Source organism: Magallana gigas, chromosome 5, assembly GCF_963853765.1.
Source record: "Magallana gigas chromosome 5, xbMagGiga1.1, whole genome shotgun sequence".
NCBI classification, from domain to species: Eukaryota; Metazoa; Mollusca; class Bivalvia; order Ostreida; family Ostreidae; genus Magallana; species Magallana gigas.
Window position 1 is genome coordinate 35500598 of NC_088857.1, and position 19585 is coordinate 35520182.

At 35.1% G+C, this 19585-nt stretch overlaps 1 protein-coding gene across 8 annotated transcripts; it reads left to right on the forward strand.

The window, feature by feature from the left end:
* LOC105325284 (myoneurin) lies at positions 1–19020 on the forward strand. Of its 8 annotated transcripts, none has more exons than XM_020065934.3 (6): positions 1–152; positions 1323–1456; positions 6039–7132; positions 7570–7895; positions 12344–12815; positions 13049–13188. In XM_020065934.3, exons 2-5 carry the CDS (start codon positions 1328–1330, stop codon positions 12790–12792), a joined length of 1998 nt encoding a protein of 665 aa, XP_019921493.2. In that variant the 5' UTR covers positions 1–152; positions 1323–1327; the 3' UTR covers positions 12793–12815; positions 13049–13188. The 8 variants fall into 8 exon arrangements, with proteins under 8 accessions (XP_019921493.2, XP_011423082.2, XP_011423084.2 ...); XM_066084826.1 differs by lacking the exon at positions 12344–12815 and adding an exon at positions 13808–13946 and having other exon boundaries at positions 2–152; positions 13049–13452; XM_066084827.1 differs by lacking the exon at positions 13049–13188 and adding an exon at positions 10204–10243 and having other exon boundaries at positions 2–152; positions 12344–13038.
* Positions 19021–19585: the final 565 nt, after the last annotated feature.

Below are 19585 nucleotides of genomic sequence, written 5' to 3' on the forward strand. Positions count from 1 at the left end.
CCCCATGTACCAACGACAAAGAACATGCGCACTTAGGATGCGCATTCGGTTAAGTTGATGAACAATGGTGGAAATCTGCACTTCCTGTCACACTGCTTGTTAGAGAATTTTCATTTCATAAGCATCTCGACATTTTCATCTCTAATCATAAGGTGAGTGAATAATATTGCAAGAGGAAAATGTTATCCTGGTGTGTGAATTTTCTGTACTGTCGTTTGGTGACCAATTTTTAGTTGATAAAGAGAAGGTCGGCATGTTCGTAGTACGATCTATTGTTTGTTTACAGATTGTTATTTTTGGAGATCGAAGAGGCCATGTTAATCAGAATTACCTTTTTATTTCTTTAGAAAAGATTGAATATCTTTCATTCACCTAACACAAATCTTGTTCATTCTAAAGTATTGTTTGATAGAGCTCATTATGATATTTTAAGGTGCGGATCATTGGGTGGTGGGGAGGGGGGGGGGATATACAAATTATTTTTGAATTGAAAATTGATTCTGTCAACGTTTAAAAAGTGACATCTGGTATCAACTAAACAGTCTTGTTATTTTTTGTTTTGTCATCGAATTCAAGTTTTTCACAACCAAACAAAGAGTTAAATTACAAGGGGTGTGGGGGGATGGATTAGTGCAGGGTTTAGTGGTTGATGGGACATGTTTGAAATCACATGCATTGGTATCAGACAGATCCTTTTTGCAAAATATATGACTGCTAGCTATTTTCCCTCCAAACATTAATCTACACTCTATAATGGTGAATGCTTTAATCAGTTTGATGACTTTTGTACAATATATACTCTGTCCCGAGTTTTTGCTTCCACCATTTGCGTGATATTTCAATAATCATAAATACCTTTGTGTTCAAATTACATTCATCCACTAAAATGAAAAATGTTCAGATTATCTGTTTTGAAATGCCTCTTCTACCGCTTAAGGTTTCAATACACATCCCAAAATAGAAAGTCTATGGCCATTTTGCATTGCATCCACCATTATTAAGCCCGGATGATAACGTTGAAAAATTGTGCGAGGTATCCCGAGTACTCCAGAATGGAGAAAAAATGTAAAGATTTTCCCATTATAAATCTCTGTAAGAAATTTGTTTTCGTCCTGTGAACTTTTATGAGTGAAAAATGACAATTGTTCAATGAAGATATCTTTGATATATTCCCTTTTATCGATTTCAACTGTATTTCTTTCACAGGGATGTGTATTTTTTTAAAAAATCATCAAAAAGTGATGGAAGCAATAACTTGGGACAGACTTTAGAAATGTTAAACAAATATTGTCACCAAACATCATATATATATTCCATTGCAGTCACCATGAATTGTTACCAAAAGTTCTATACCAACCAGATCCACTCCAGTTCACTGCTATGTCAGTTAGCTACGATGTGGAAGAGCCAGGTGCTATGTGATGCCATAATCCGATCTGGATCTGTAATCACAAAGGTAATACACCAACTTATTTTAGCATTCAAGATCCCATTTATTTTACTCTTGATTTAAAAGATAAAAAAGTTTGGGGGATGGGGGTATTTTAGTGTTTAGTCTATGCAAAAGACATCAGACTGTCAGACCTAATGTGCAGTGTCTTTGGTCCAGTGCATAATTTTTTACATCAGACCGGAAGAGGGAGGAATGTAGTAGTTGGGGCTACATGGATCGTGGATATCTGTCTGGGTAGCTCCTTGGTAGAGGTCCTGGTTTTGGATACCAGATTAAAAGGCAGATTTGATTCCTGGTCCAGCCATATGTTTTTAATGTATTTATATGCTCATTCCTTCTATCCTACTACAAGACAATAGTTTGTGTGTGTCTAACAGTCTCTTTATAGCTGTCCATCACATAAGCAGCAAAAAAAGATACCAATTGTATGCTGAATTTGAGTCACAAGAGATCTTGGTCATTCAAATTTATTTGTTTAGAAAGTTTGGTAGGGGGTAGGGGAAATGATTGTGTGTTGTATGGAATTGTTTTTATTTGTTTATAAAATTCAAAACAATCCACAAAAATAAAGGCAATTTTTCTTTACTAAACTAATTAAAAGTATAACACACCTTGTAAAATGTAAACACTAAAAGATAATTTAGGAATAATAGTCTATAACATCTTCCCAAAACAAGACAAGTGATTTTAAGAGAAAAAAAAATGTTTACTATCAGCCTTCTGTGTCGCACAGAGTCAGAAAGAAATAATGATTTTATTGGTTTGTTTTAAAGTATGTTGTCATGTTATGTGCACTTTAAATCTTTTGTGTCTATTGATTAATTGAGGAGGCTTGCACATTAAACGTAATGCTAACTGGTTAATTACTCGTTGCGACATTGCTCACGGTTGAATAATAATTTTTGAAAAACAGAAACTAGTTGTGTAATATTTACCTCAAACTTGACATGTAAATTTATTTTAGAGATAAATTAACTTATTATTGCCCAATACTTTGCGTATGTTTCGTCACTCCTTCAAAAAGCTGTCGGTGTCACTCGGTGTAAAGAAATAAGTTTTATGTCGGAACATAAATGACTGAATTTACATGTAGTTCATATCATGTTAATTATTCATCTGTAAGATTTCAATTCATGTAGTGTACCTGGGCTTGATGATTTATTTGATGTCATTGTCTAAAAGTACATGTCTACATGTTGTTAACAAAATCATTGGCTTTTTCCCCTCCAAGGCAAATTGTCAAGTTATTCTGAGCCACTGTACATGACAATGTAATCAAGGCAATTAAGCATGCACTGCATACATGTACATGAGGACCAGAATAAATCAATATTTCATGCAGAAACCTGAAAACTTAAACAGACAGTGACAAGCAGGGGCTTTCTGCAGTTTAATTAATTTCCTGAAGTTCTGCACGTTATCAACATTTACATTGTCATTACATATGTACGTAACGATGAGTGGACATGTAAATTTAGGATTAATTAGACAGAGCAGTGCATACACGAACAATGAATGTAATGTTCGGCATAGGAATTAGAAGTCGGTGCAAATATAGCATGGAATTAATTATTTATTTTTCTTTAAACATGTTTACTAATTTATATAGGTATTCTGTGCTGTGTTACTTCAGATTTTTAGACCGTACTGAATATAGACTGTAGTAAAAATTTCTTATTTATGACATTGTTGTCACTTTTTTATTTAGACGTCTGTATGAAATGGAAATCATTTTATTCAGAGCACAATTACTATTCACATATTAAGATTTTTTGCACATTTTCCCCCTTTAAATCTTATTGATTCCTCCCCCCCCCAAACCCCCCCCCCCCCCAAAAAAAAAAAAAAACTATCATGATTTAAACATATATTTTGAACTTCAGTTAAATTTCTTAACTCTAGATTTTTTTTTTGAAAGAAAAAAAAACGATTTTTTTTTTCCTTTTTTTGACACTCACTGCCAATTGTGCCTTGGACGAAATTCATGTGAAATGAGCATGGAAGCATTCATATTAAGTTAAGATGAAAGGACCCTTTGTAGTAACTTTTACTGCTCTTTATTCTTTTTAAAAACAATTCTTTTGTTTGCACTCTACTTACAAACTGACCAAAATACCTGATCCAGATGTTTTTATTAACTTTTGGCATCAAATATTTTTAGTTTACCTGACCTGTTATTTGTTGCTGTTCTTATTTTGTTTATCCTTGTGTATTGAAAACCCTTCAGATATTGGCTCCTTTCTATTTGACTGTGTGCTAATCACCCATTTTATTTTTTGGCTAAATACTTTTTTTCCCTTTATATATTTATTGAATATTTTGTGTTATTAAACACAGTTAAATAATTGTTAAAGGTCATTCTCGGATCTTTCACAGGGCTGCTTAAAACTATGGTGATTGCTAAAGCCCATGGACTTTTAAAGTTTTTTAACTGTGGTCAAACACAAAAATTACTTTATAATTTAACATTCAAGTTTTTCAATTTAAATTCTTTTAAGTGCACTTTTTCTTGTGAATTTGCTTTCATGTGAAATTAAATAGAGACACAATCTTTCTTTCCCATTTTGCCCCTCCAAAAAATGCCTAATTTTATTAGCTCACCTGAGCCAAAGGCTCAAGTGAGCTTTTCTGATCACAATTTGTCCGTTGTCTGTCGTTGTCGTCGTCGTCGTTGTTGTCGTCGTCGTTGTTGTAAACTTTTCACATTTTCATCTTCTTCTCAAGAACCACTGGGCAGATTTCAACCAAATTTGGCACAAAGTACCACTAGGTGAAGGGGATTCAAGTTTGTTCAAATGAAAGGCCACGCCCTCTTTAAAGGGGAGATAATTGAGAATTATTGAAAATTTGTTGGTATTTTTCAAAAATCTTCTTCTCAAAAACTAATCGGCCTGAAAAGCTTAAACTTGTGTGGAGGCATCCTCAGGTAGTGTAGATTCAAGTTTGTTCAAATCATGGTCCCTGGAGGTAGGGTGGGGCCACAATTGGGGGATCAAGTTTTACATAGGAATATATAGAGAAAATCTTTAAAAATCTTCTTCTCAAAAACTATTAGGCCAGAAAAGCTAAAATCAAAATGGAAGCATCCTCAGGTAGTGTAGATTCAAGTTTGTTCAAATCATAGTCCCTGGGGGTAGGGCGGGGCCACGATGGGGGGATCAAGTTTTACATAGGAATATATAGAGAAAATCTTTAAAAATCTTCTTCTCAAAAACTATTAGGCCAGGAAAGCTCAAATTAAAATGGAAGCATCCTCAGGTAGTGTAGTTTGTTCAAATCATAGTCCCTGGGGGTAGGGTGGGGCCACAAGGGGGGGATCAAGTTTTACATAGGAATATATAGAGAAAATCTTTAAAAATCTTCTTCTTAAAAACTATTAGGCCAGGAAAACTCAAATTTGAGTGGAAGCATCCTCAGATAGTGTAGATTCAAGTTTGTTCAAATCATGGTCCCCGGTGGTAGGGTGGGGCCACAATTAGGGGATCAAGTTTAACATAGGAATATATAGAGAAAATCTTTAAAAATCTTCTTCTCAAAAACTATTAGGCCAGGAAAGCTCAAATTTGAGTGGAAGCATCCTCAGGTAGTGTAGATTCAAGTTTGGTAAAATCATGGTCCCTCGGGGTAGGGTGGGGCCACAATTGGGGGATAAATTTTATACAGGAATATATAGAGAAAATCTTTTAAAAAAATTCTTTTAATAACTATTTGGCCAAGAAAGCTCAAATTGGTTTGTAACCCTCCTCAGATAATGTAGATTCAAGTTTGTTCAAATCATGGTCCCTGGGGGTAGGGCGGGGTCACAATGGGGGATAAATTTTTATATATAGAGAAAATCTTTAAAAATCTTCTTCTCAAATCTATTAGGCCAGGAAAGCCCAAATATGAGTAGAAGCATCCCCAGATCATATAGATTCAAGTTTGTTTAAATAATAGTCCAGGGGTAGGGTGAGGCCACAATGGGGGATGAATTTTTACATAGGAATATATAGAGAAAATCTTTAAAAATCTTCTTTTCAGGACTATTTGGCCAGAAAAGCTTAAACTTGTGTAGAGGCATCCTTGGGTAGTGTAAATTCAAGTTTGCAAAATCACAGTCCCTAGTGGTAGGGCGGGGCCATGATGGCGGTTTGAATTTTTACATAGGAATATATAGAGAAAATCTTAAAAAATATTCTGGAAAAGTTTTCAGTCCAAAACTCAGTACTTAGTGTGAAAGCACAGGTTATGCAGATTTAAGTTTGATGAAACCATGATTCCCTAGAGAAAAGTGGGGCCACAAAATGGGGGGTAGGGGTATATAGGATAGAGAAAAATCTTCTTACAGGTACAACAACAAAAGGGGCTTGGTATTTACCCCCAAAAAAAGAGGTGGATAAAAATTTGCAGATTTTCATTTTTTTTTTAGCAAGATCTACTGTACTTAGTTGTCAAGATATTTTGAACTGTAATGCTAATTTGATCAGAATTAAGGCAATTGTTGCTCAGGTGAGCGATGTGGCCCCTGGGCCTCTTGTTTTAAAATGTTATCAGTATTTGTATGAATTTTACAAAAATTAATCAAATGCTTTTATTGATGTTTCAGGCTCATCGAGTGGTATTGGTAGCAGCCTGTCCAATGTTGCAGTCCATGGAAAATGCAGCTGTAGGATCTCATTTAGAAGTCCGTCTGGCAGCAGATATTAAACAAGAGTCCATTCAGACATTTCTTCAATACTTGTATGAAGGTTTTATGATGCTGACAGAACAGAACAGTCGTGATGTGGAGAAAATAGCTCGCCTGTTGCAGGTGGATAGTGTTATCAAGTGTTGTGCAGACTTTAACAAATGTCTGGGCACAAAGACAGGCCAGATGTCTGCAAATGACCAATATAAGTACACATTTCATGACATGATTGAGTTTAAGCATGTCAGGTCTTCAGAGATGCAGAAAACTGTGCAGGAAAGGACTGTGAAGAGAAATGCTGATTATCCACGACCACCCAGCCCAGGAAGCAAGAGACAAAGAACGCAAGACATGCACGCTGATGATACAACCTCAATGGCCAGTAGTTATGGGCACATGGCTCCAGATCCATGGGATCGAGTCCCAAAGCTTGGAATGCCTTTCCATACCAGGGTTGGGCAGAGTTCCCAGCAGGCAGGAGTGATTGACATGTTGGAGGACAGTCTGGAGTTGATTGAGACTGATCCACCCGACTCCAGTGGGGGTCGAGCAGGAAAAGACCAGCGCTCCTCCCAGAAAGGCGTCTCTATTGCTGTTGCTAGCCAAGTCAATTCTAGTACTGACCTTCAAGTGGTTGATGTGGCCACAGAACAGGCCAGGTCTGAAGCAAGATCTCGTACCAGTCTGCCTTCACAAACACGCACAGCACCTGCCAATCAAACCAACTCTGTCTCTGAAAATGGAAAGTCTACAAACTCGCATCCAGCCGCCAAGCCATCCACCCACCCTTCCACACCTGTCATGAATGAGAAGCTACAGGTAAACAGTCCACCAGCCATGTCTCCATCATCCTCACAATTCAACAATCGCAGTTCTCCACAAGTCAGACCAGAGTCTTCAGCACAGAAACCATTCGCAGCAGGAAGTGAGAGCCAGAGTTCCAAGCCACCACAACAACAAAGTTCTGAAATAGCGAGCAATACAAACACTGTAGAGACAGTATCTGAGCCTAGGTGTGTATTTTTAGCCCCCTTTAGTTCATCTCACATTTTTTGGTCCATCCATCATGTTCATGTTTTTTTAGAGTATCATATTTCAAAAGATAAGGCTACATCATTTTTAAATACATCAAAGGCTTTGGCAGTTCATATTATGGTCTCTAAAAATAGGATGTAAGATGAAATTATGTTATAAAAATTAATGGAACATAATGTTTAGCAATCATACTTTAATGTGTTTTCTTTTATTCTTTGATGTCAATAATGCTGTTGCTTTCTTGTAAAGTAGCTGAGTGCAACATTCTTTTGAAAGATCTACTTTTTAAATAACATATGAAATTCAATAGCATTAACAAGGTAGAAGGCATTCTAAATAAAAATTTCCTTAGTTACTGTATGAGTTAACTTGACCAAACTTTTCATAAATTTAAACTCAAAATCTATTATTTTAGTGCAAGAGAAATGTCTGAAGAGGGCCAGCAGATCCAGCAGAAGCCTACAAAGCCCCCAACCCCCGACAAACCATCGACCAATCTGTCCATTGTGAAAATTGAATCGGACGAAGATGAGGATCCAGGTGCCATGGAAATGTACATTAACATGTCTGGTGGTGGAGGGGAATCCATTCGGGTCCAGAGAGCAGACCATACTGACCAAGAGGAAGGCGACCCACAGGCTGATTGGATGAGGGATGAAATGTCGAACGAGGACAGCAATGTTAGTGGTGACCAGTCCAACTCCTGGGTCTACCCCCCGGGCAGTCAGGCCCAGTACAAAGGTGGGTACTTGTTCTTTCTGCTTCTTTTGAGGAAATTTGCTGTTCAAGATGTATGCTAAAATCTCAACAGCAGTCCTCCTACATTTTCCTTTCTTTTTTGTAATTTTGAACATCAGGAACATATTCCTTTGATTTGTTTCTATCAGTTAATTTATTAATCTTTAAGTGTATATGATATACATTGAAACAATGAATACATATATTTTGTAGGTAGCATATTCTTTTTTTAGCAAATGCTATTTATATTGCTGGATTTTCTCTAAATTTGAAGATTATGGGAATAGCTTGAAATATTTGAATAAGATTCAGAAATTCTCATGGCTGCATGCGAAAGGAAAATAACTTTTGTTAAATTGATATATCCTAGACTTACCCCACTTTCTTATCGACCAAATTTAAATGTAGTTTCCAAAGTAAGGGCTATACTTCTGTATGCAGGGTTATTTTTGCCTCAGTTATTTTGATCATTCTTTACTTGAAAATGGTTTTGCACCGTCTTAAATTTGCCCAGACATAGTTATGTTTAAAGAGAAACAATTTTGAGCCGATATTGAGACATTAGAATTCGCCCGGTCTTAAATTTGTCCTCTGACAAGGAGGGCAAAAAGTGCGGAAAATTTTGTAATACTGTTAATTCAACAGGAACATATATCAAGTGGTTTTAATATTCCATATATTTACTAGGAAAGTTATTTTTGAATGATAAACATATTTTTACCCTGCAGAGTGGGGTAAAGAGAAATATGCATTCATAACTTTTTACCTAAGGTATTTCCTGGCCTCATTTTATGCCAATGCTTATGGATTGATCACATAATTGATGATTTATTGATCATCATTTAATTAGAAGGAAAAGTTTTTTCATGTGAAAGACCCATACAGCTCTAAACAGCAAATTTCCTCTGCTGCAGGTATCAAGGAGAGAAAATGTCAATAGCAATTCACTGATAGCTTTCCAAATAGGACTTACATCGAAATTTGTCATGCATTTCAAAAATTGATTTGAGGGAAGTGACCATATCTTTTGATAATGATTGGCAGAAAAAAAAATTAATTTAATCATTTTCTATAGAATTTCTCACCAATAATATATATATTTTGTATGGGGAATTAATATTAGTTGCTTAACAAAGAATCCTTGATGTCTGCATTGGTTTATTGGTATGTGTTTTGTATTTTAGTTTGCTACACTTTAGATGATACTTTATTATATTAAGTCGCCTTGTACCAAATACTGCGTGGTACAATACAAGGGTTGGCATTTCTACTCCTGTTTACTTGGTATTCAAACTTAAATGATAGTGTGCAAAAATAGATGAGAATGAATTTGTGATTTACTGAGTCTAAGTTAGAAGACTATACATTTATGTATGATTTGGTAATAGAGTTATTTTACCAAGAGGTCTGCTTTCTACATAAAGAGCTAATAAAGGGATGATATATAAACAGCCAGTATATGCCTCAGTACTCAAGTGAAAAAAATCATACAATCAAGTTTGTCGAATATTTAGAATTTAGATGGTAAGGAAAAGGTGATTTTTACACTGCCACAGCCAATATTGAATATATACAATGTGTATGTGTTAGTAAATTTTTGTAAGTTGAAAGCAGGCAAGAACCTTTGTTTGTACTGACACTACTGATCAAGTACTGTTCCAGATCCATATTTTGGGTAATGTTTAACATCCCTTTTTTGTATCATTGATTTTGCTGCCTTATTTAGCTGAATGATATTGTACATGCAATTTACTACATGTACATGTACCGGGTAATATAGGTTTGAGTCTGCATTAAATTAACATTGGCTGTAACGTGGTAGATTTCAGAGAATACAGGACTTAAATATTTTGAGAAAATTTTCAAAACTTGACTTAATTAAAGATACATGTTAATGATTTATTTGATATGCACATGTTTGAATATTCAACTGCCATCACTGAAAACCAACAGCCATTTGACAAAGACTTGCATTCTGTGGGCCAACTCATCCTATTCCAATTATCCACTAATTATGATAATACTTATGCATGCATTTGCCAACAGTTGTGTGGTTTCATAAAATAACTTGTTTTTATACCTCCAAAAAGAGTCTTTGCATCCCCGATGGTGGACAGAAGAAAATACATGTATAAATTGGTATGGAAATATCTCCGAGTTGGCCCATGGTCATTAAGGTTATGCAAGACTAGTCATAGGTTTCTGATTAATGAGAATGGGCAGAAAATGTGATGTATTTTACACAATTAGGAAAAAAAAAATAATGAACCGAAAATATTTTTTTTTTTCCGTTGTCGTGATATTTGCTCAGAGTGTAGAAGAGCCCAGAGCAGGATATTGAGAAAGAGAAGGTAATAACGACAAATACATCTTTCAAATTTTCTTATTTCTGGATCTTGAAGGAAAAGCTTGTTCATTTAAGCTTGCTTGCTAATGTACTAATGGTTACAAAAGTTTTAATTCTTTGCTTAGGTACCACATTTGATAATCCTAAATCTTAGGAAGTTTTTTTTCGTTCGTGGCAAATATTGTTTCGTTTTTGATTGAAACATTTTGTACCAAGAAGTGTTTGATATGCTGACTCTATTTGAAGTAAACTACTATATCAAACACAGTATTAATGAGGGAAAATATTATATTGGCTATTTAAATAAGACATGCATGCATTAACCCAATACTAAATTTTGTGTCTGCTGATAATTTTTTGGGGAAAAATTACCTTAATTCAAAAGTTTTAATAAGGATAAATGTAATGAATTTTTAGGTCCTACATACATCTGAGTAATATGTATAAATTTTTCAAGGCTTTAAAGGGGCTTGATGATTATCATGACAATTTTCAGGCTATTTAAACCTCCTAGAAAAGAAGAACTTTGAATAAACCTTCAAAACATATTTAAGTTAGATTTAACTTTTTAGAATGAAACATATGGTATTTTTTACCCAATATATGGATAAAAAAAATGGTTTTAAAAGAAATTGTGGATGCGATGGGTTCTTTGTTGAAACTTAACCTCCATAAATCAGTAAACATAACAAGTTTGATCATCAAAGGTTGGGATTAGATGTACTTGTAATAAGCAGAATCTTTTGAGTAAATTTAATATCTACACCAACACAGGTTATGGCTTACCAACTGAAGGGGTGATTTGTAAGCATGTTACTCATTACATTGTCAGGGTAAAAAAATATTGAGCTGAAATGTTTTCTGTTGCTTCATATGTAGTTAATTATATTAGTTAAAATAAAGATTGTAATATTGCATTGCTTGACATGCATTTTATAGCATTAGCTACTGTGTATATATAATTCCAATGATTTTATTCAGGCATGGACTTTATCAATTTATCCTCTATATAAAGAACATTATTTTAATGTTTTAATACTTCCTGAAAAGTTAGCAATATAACAGGTATTTAAAAAAAATGATGAGTTTTTTAATGAATGGGTTGCAACTTGGTATATAAAGACTAAAGATACTAGTCATCGTAGGTACCGTACAGTACTATGAATAATTATATAGGTTCTTTGGAAAACATCTCCGTTTTCAAATTATGGTAAATTTGTACATTTCAAAAGCTCCATCATTAAGAATGATAGATCATATTACTGGTAAACTGGAGGTCTTTTTAAGGTGGCTAAGGCTGTTCTTACCCCTAGACTAAAACTTAAGTTTTTGCAATCTCATTGCTAGTTCTGTCTTGCATATTCTTAAAAAAAGATTTTTTGCTAGAAGTAAATAGACCAATAATGCTGTCTTTAATTGACTGTTAAGATGTGTATTGTTGTACGTTGTACTTAAAACATAGATTAGAAAAATATGATATATGATAAAATATAAGTTAATTTTAAGATGAAATGTTTAAAAACTGTGAAATCTATCAATTGGAACAGAAAAACTAAAGGGTCTTCTACACCCCCATGACTTTAACTTTTCTTGAAAATTTAAAAATCAAATGTCCTGTGAAATCATATTAAATGGACACATTTGTGTGAACATCTTCTAAACTCAGTAGATAAAGCATCAAATTTCTGATTTGTAGATCTTGAGTTTCAATACAAAAGAGATTTATAACGCTACCATGATGATTGCAATATATTTACACCCCCCCCCCCAAAAAAAAAAAAAAAAACGAGAAAAAAAGTTTCTTTTTATTCCCAAAAATGCAAAATATCATCTTTTTAAAATAATGTCATATTGTTGATTTTAGATTTACTGTGGGTGTAAATACACATATGTACAAAAATTAAATTAGTTTGTGCCGTTGTAAGAAATTTTCACCGAAGGTGTTGAGGACCCATCAAGATCTGTCTTTCAATGTGACTCTAAATGAACTTTTTTCGCATGGCATCCCAATTAAAGCAGCACACCCTTACTGATAGGGATTTATGTCCGTTGACACCGGTAATTGCTGATGGCAGATTTCTGAACAGTTTTCCTATCCTTGTAGGGGATGCCCAGGAACTCTGGACAACTCCACGCGATAAAACCATTGTTTCAAATGATTCTCTGCATGGTGGTGCATCTGAAATCTCGCAAGTTGAAAAGACGTCTTTTCAATTTCCTATCGCCAGAAACGAGCGATTTTACTCTGGACGACGCTTTGACGTTTTCAAAGCAAAACGAACTGTTCTCTTCTCGTGTAAAATCTGCTTCAAAGGGTTTTCATCCAAACTCGGCTATGATAACCACATGAAACAAAGACACGGTACTCGAGACCAGTGCTTTTCTTGTAACGTTTGTGAAAAGATGTTTCCAACTTCAAATATGCTTACCATTCACCAGCGTGTACATTCGGACTACAGGCCTTTTGAATGTTTACAATGTGGGAAAGGATACAAACACAAGAAAGACCTCAAGACACATCGCTGTGGACAGTCACGAGCTCTCAAGTTATAAAACAGTGAAACATTGGATTCATGGTGATTTGTACCAATTTTTTCCAAAGTTTTGTGTCTTGTGTGATTTGTAAATTGTATCTCTAACTGGGCATTAAACTTGATTACGTACGATGTTTTCCAGTGTTTGACTGTTTTTTGTAAAAGTGTCAAAGATCATATCTTTTGTGGTCATTAATTCAGTCTATAATACTTGCATACTGTCATCCCCACCTGTACGGATGTTACTAAAACAAGGACATATGTATTTTTTCCAGAGCGATTGAGATACGAGGAGACATTTAATGTTCCGGGATCGGACTCGAGATCCGCAAAGTCATGGCCATTACGCTTCTGGAAAAAACAGGAAGCTGCGCATGTTCGACCCACTTCTGATACGTCCATTTTGTCTGCAAGTTATGAGCCACGACACATGATGGTTCAGGTTTTGGGGTCAACTAATAAGGCATGCGTTGTGTGTAAATGGGACGGTGTAAAAACGGCGACTGGTTTGCCGACCAAATCGTACTACAGATGTGAAGCCTGTGATGCATGTCTGTGCAGACCACAAATCCGAAACTGTTTTGAACGATACCATAAACACATGAATATAGACATAGCTGATATGATGCCCTGACAATACATGTATAAAAGTGCAATGTAACCTTCCTTCCCAAACTAGGTGCATGATTATCATATTTGTATTTATTCTATAGCCAGTGTGCTTAATTTTCTGTTACTTTATTGTTTCGATTTTTGTGTCATGACCTTTATTTATGACAATAAATTAAAATTTTGAATATTTACTCACTTCTGCTCTCATTTGTTGTATATTTAAAATCCAGTTGGTTGCACTGTATAATGTACAATCACGAATCAGAGCGATCGATTGATTGAGAAGGATTATTATAATCATCAAGCAGTAAGATTGCTTATAGCGATTTGATGAAACTGTGTAAACGTCATGAATTATCTATATCAAATTCATATCTATAACAGAGTCGCCATCGCGATAAGCAACTTTTACTGTATTGCAGGCGGGAACACAACGGATGATAGGTGGACAGGCCAAATGACCAACACTGAGGACCTGCCACTGGTAGTGATTCTAAGGAACGTAACAGCCTCGTTTGTGATTAAAAATGTCGGACTACCGCACCGCGCTGTGTCGACGCACATGCAAAGAACGTGTTTTGTATGCAAACAGTTCGGACGACGCATTCAGAGTAGTAGCGCAAGTCCTGGTTTTGACAACAAAGTGAAAAGGATTTGTCGATCTTCGTATAAGTGTGAATGTTGCGATATAAGTCTGTGTATTGGTGATCGAATGTGCTTTCAGCAATTCCACGAAATGCTACGAACCACCCAATATCCGAACCTTGTGTGGGAACATCCGCATCGAAATCCTCTTCTCCATTCGTTTATTTAACCCATGTTTATTACACGTATCACTTAATTTTTTCAAACATTCATCACACAGAGGGGTGTCACTTTAAAGAATTTATAAAACTATAATTAAAACGAGATTTTAAAATGTGCAGTGACATTTGTTTATTTTCAAAGTTTAAACTGAAAACAGTACTTTGTTGTTCATAGTAGTTCATAATTATGTTAGCTAAAATAAAGTCTGAAATGGCAATATAAATTGTGTGGTCTGCATCGTTCTTCCGCACAAAAGACAGGGCTAAGTGGCTTACAGTACTTTGATTCCTTCTTTCAGGATATGTGCGAGAGAAGGCATCACAGGGTGGGTCTAGGACATGCAATGAACACTTTCCAATCGAATACTCGAACAGTGTCGATTTGTTTAACATCCAGCGACTGGCCGCTAATGCCGTAGAACTACACAGTGCTCAGCATAGACTGGTCAGAAACGAAGACTATAAGTACAAAGTGTGCTTTCAGTGTCACAAAGATAAAACGAAAACCAAGAAAGGCTGGCGGGTGTACACCCATTTTAAATGTGAACACTGTAATATTCCACTTTGCACTGGAGGCAGAGGAACAAGAAGATGCTTCGAAATCTTTCATCGCGAACGTGGAATAACAGAAATCATTGCGGAGTATGATCCGCGAATGTTGTTTTCGAATATGAAATAGAACGGATATTTTGGTGTAATCGACATTTCTCCATTGCATTCAGCATGTATAGGAAAGTTGTTAACAGTATTATATGGAATATGTGATTATCTTGCGGTAATGTGTAAATTTGGTATATCCTGTGAGTTCCTAGTGTTTTAACATTTAAATGCATGCTGTTTTTCTCATATTTGGTGGCGGAAATGATATTTTACCTTTTATTGTATATTTTGAAAATAAAGTTGTATTATCACATCATATACTATTCCTTCATTATTCTTTTGCACATTTTTTCAATACTCCTTGGGGTAGTTTTACGGTGATAGCTTATCTTACCACACTAATTAATTGTAAACAGCAATATTTGTCACTGTTGTACCCATTGTAAATTAGATCCTCATTTTGATTGCAGCGAACAAGACTTCCAATAAAGAGGACGGGACCAGTGCTGAGGGTAATGACGGAACAAAAGGATCGACGGACGACGGTGTTGCTGTACCAAAGATTGATCCCAAGTTGTCTAAGCGTTCCAAGGAAAAGGCGGAAAAACGGAGGTCCATACAGAAGATGCTGAATATGGAGAATTACGCTGCCATGGAAAAGTACCTGTCTTCCATGCAGACCATGCATCAGTCCATGCTGTCTCTTGCTAGTTTACCAATAAATGTCAGCAGCCCCGATGGACGGGCTCTTATCTCCCAAATGAAGACGACAGACTGGCCACTATTTAATATGGCTGCCGGTACTGCCGCTTCTGAATTAGATTTCTCTCACTCTTCCCCAAACGAGTCGGATGTCTCTACTGCTGATCAACTGGCCCTGAATCTGGTAAAAACGGAGTGCAAAAACTCCATATCTTCCATGGGGCATTTGGGAAAGGGGTTGGATCGGTTTGGGGAACACATGCACGCGTTGGTCCCAATTCCTGAGGGAAAGTACAAAACCTGTAGCTACTGTCAGAAAGTAAAACACAAAACCAAATCTGGCTGGTACTGCTACACCACCTACCAGTGTCGCAAGTGCGAGATACCATTGTGTAAGAGAAATAAGAATTGTTTCATGTTCTACCACCGAGATTTGGGCATTCCTGAACAAGAATATATCCCCTTTGCTTAAATAAGGGTTGTATTTTACGTATTGGACGCATTTTTTGCTGTTGTATAGTGTTTTTTGTGTAGAAATTAGATCCTTTATGTCTAGTTGATATTGTGTCAAATTTTGAAATACTATTGTGCCATGTTTATATATATATTTTTAAACACAAAACTGCTGTATTTGTAAAAGGAAAACAGAGTCGATACTATTGTGTCGGGATTTATGAAGTGCTTACAAAGATTCTATGTCTATGTGTTTACATTTGCCATATTTCATGCTTCGATCCAGAGGTTGTAAGAATCACACATTTTGCTGTCGGCCATATTACATTTCATGCGTTTTTTCATGGCGACGGACTTAAAAACAAAGAAAGAAATGATTATTATTGAATGTTGTCAGGGTTTTTGTTTGTTCATTTTGATGACAACTATTTAGTACTTAAACTCTCGTGAGTCCTGCTGCGTCGTTCAGTGTCATTGATATTATCGTCAGAAAGTGATCATATATACATTTTTATATATTTTTTTCTTCTTCCAAATATATAAAAAAAATATTTTGTTATAAATCTATAATTGCCATTTTTAATCTCCCAAGATATATAATTATAAAAGGTTGATCCAAGTGATTATAGTATAATTATCAGCAGTTTTTACTGCTTGCTGCAAAACCATTGCCATATATATTTTACAGTTTGTTGTGGTCAACAATACTACGCCAGGTTGTCGATAAGTATTATTTTATAGTATTGTGCTCATGTAGATTTCGTTGGTATTTTTTTGTACGCATAGAGTATTACTTTTTCATTTTGTATATAATACCTTGGTAGATTTTTTTGTGAATCAAGGCTTATACAGATTTTGAGATATTTTCCGATTTTTGTTTACACTTTTGTGTATTGAGCTTTTACATGTTCAAATGCTTATGAGTATTTTATTTTTCAATATCAAAAGATCTGTGTCTATTTTGATGCAATTTTAGTTCGTTTTTTTTACAGTGTGTTGCCAAAGCTTTATTTAACATGGTAATTATTGTAGGGATTTTGTTGAAATTAAAATTTTTGTGGATCTGTATTTGTTTTAGCAATAAATTAGAAAAGTGTGTTCAGAAAAAAACCATGTGTTTGTTGTTTTAATTAAGTGTAGTGCGGTCCAGTGCAGGAAGATGGTAGCCATTGAATGAATGCCTGAAACCAAGATTATAGTGTTGGTAATTTTATAATCACGTTACCAAAGCACAGAGGTGTTTTTTTGTCGGGAGAAATGCTAAAAAAATGTAAGTTTGTCAGATGAATTTTAAATCATTGAATGAATTAGTTGGGGTCTGCAGATGTATGACAAACATGTACACTAATAATGAACGGAATGGTTCATGTCAAGTGAAAAGGAATAGCTATAGAAGTTACGACACATAAGAATTCTCAAGAACATCGTGCCTGATTTTGATCAGATTGTCTACAGTTAGTATAAAGTAAACAGTTGAACATCATCACGAACGAGTTGTAATGGACATATATCTGCTAGAGAGAAGTGAGATAGTTGTTATGGAAAAGAAGGGATCGAGAGAGGACAATATTGATACTAAACAAAAAATTTCAAAACATATATAGTCGCCTATGAAACATTTTATACTATCAATTCACGTGTAGTATGAACATGAAAAGAAAATTTTTGCATAAAATTTTAAATTGATGTTATCATATTTGTTTCGTTTATAAAATACTAGTTACGGTATGTACCTGATTTATAAACTGGAATAAAAAAAGGAGTACCCGACCTTAAAATTGTAGATTACAAGTGCCTGTTTATATGAATTAAAGGAAATTCAATACTGGTTGTGTGTTAATTTGCGTCCCCTCTCGAGAATATATCACCGATATAAAACAACGTGACTTTATCTAACAAAAGGGAAGTTATTTATTGAAATCATTTACCATAATGTATTAAGCATAGTAAGATAAACCACAGTACGAATCGAATATAGTCTATAGTCTGTCCCAAGTTATTGCTTCCATCAATTTTTGATGATTTTTAATAATAATACACATACCTGTGAAAGAAATACAATTGAAATCGATGAAAAGGAATATATCCAAGATATCTTCATTGACCAATTATCCCTTTTCACTCATTAAATTTCACAGGAACGAAAACAATTTTCTTTCGGAGATTTATAGCGGGAAATGTTTACATCTTTTCTCCATTCGGAAGTACTCGGGATACCTCGCGCAATTTTTTAACGTTATCATCCGGGCTTATTAATGGCTGATACAATGCAAAATCTCCGTAGACTTTCAATTTTGGGATGTGTATTGAAACCTAAAGCAGTAGAGGGGGCGTTTGTTTCAAAACAGATAATCTGGACATTTTTTATATAAAGGGATGAACGTAGTTTGAACACAAAGGTATTTACTATTATTGAAATATCAAGCAAAAAGTAGTGGAAGCAAAAACTCGGGACAGAGTATAGTATCTTTATAAAATAAAACGTACATACATTGCCAACGGTGTACATACATGTAGCTGGAGCTTACCTGGTTTTCCTTCTTGTAGGTAAAAAATCCAATTGGGTACCGTCCATATATTATCAGTCCCCAAGAAGCGACAACCAATCAGTGATACTCAGTTCCGGTCCAGTTTTCAGATCCGATCCACATCACGCTTCCGGTCGCATTTCCGGTGGAAAGCTGTATCCGGATGTATATGGTGCTTTTGGATCCAGCCAAGGAGATGTTGATGATGATAATAGACATGTATTGGTGCCTAACCCAGGATTGAAAAATAAAATGTGTGTATACTGTCACAAATTGAAATCCAGGACAAAGTCGGGGTGGTATATCTACACTCAGAACCGATGCAGGAAATGTGACGTCCCTCTTTGCAAGAAGAACAAAACATGTTTCGTGAATTACCACCGGGAGCTTGGGATTCCTGAGGCCGAATACATGACTCCATATCTTAATTTTAACTATTTGTTACAGTAGAAAGGCGGAAACAAATACAAACGTTCTATAGAATATAATTGTTTTTATTAGATAATACGTCACTTTGTATTAGTTGCACGGCGTTAAAAAAAACATACTGTACGTATATACATGAACGAATGTCGATTTTTCAAATGAAAAATGTCATCTTCTCATGAATTTAAAGATCTGTTTATCTTCAGATTTGTCCTTCTCATTTTATCATTTCTTACACATTAAACATGTTTTCATGTACCCTTTATTAAAATGGTTTCATTGTCAGACATTTCTTTGTATATTGTTTAAAATACGTTTTTATGCTTATTAGAAATCAATACTCTCCGATATAGCAAGAAGTGAAGGGCAGACATTTGAACAGCAATGTAAAGATAATTTATCTAAATTCTGTTTAAAAAAAAATATTGCAAATCTTTAGTTTGGACGGAAAATAATTCAGATCCTGAACCTTAATTTTGCAAACGAAATCCCCAAATCACATAATTATGAAATAATTATACTGAATATATTCAGATGATGCAAACTTTGCATCATTTTCGGTCAACTTCTTTTGGTAAGTGATTAACTTAACCAATTCGTATACCCCCCGTCTCTTGACGTCCGTGAATTTGTATGGCGTAGAGTATCTGTTTTTTCCAACATTGTGAGCAAGATAGAGACTAGA

Bases quoted from the DNA above. Each gene is read 5' to 3' on its own strand.
- LOC105325284 (XM_011424778.4), top strand. From the start codon at position 1,328: ATGAATTGTTACCAAAAGTTCTATACCAACCAGATCCACTCCAGTTCA. The intron at 1,457-6,038 runs GTAATACACCAA...TTGATGTTTCAG, and splicing joins CTGGATCTGTAATCACAAAG to GCTCATCGAGTGGTATTGGT. The intron at 7,133-7,569 runs GTGTGTATTTTT...CTATTATTTTAG, and splicing joins GAGACAGTATCTGAGCCTAG to TGCAAGAGAAATGTCTGAAG.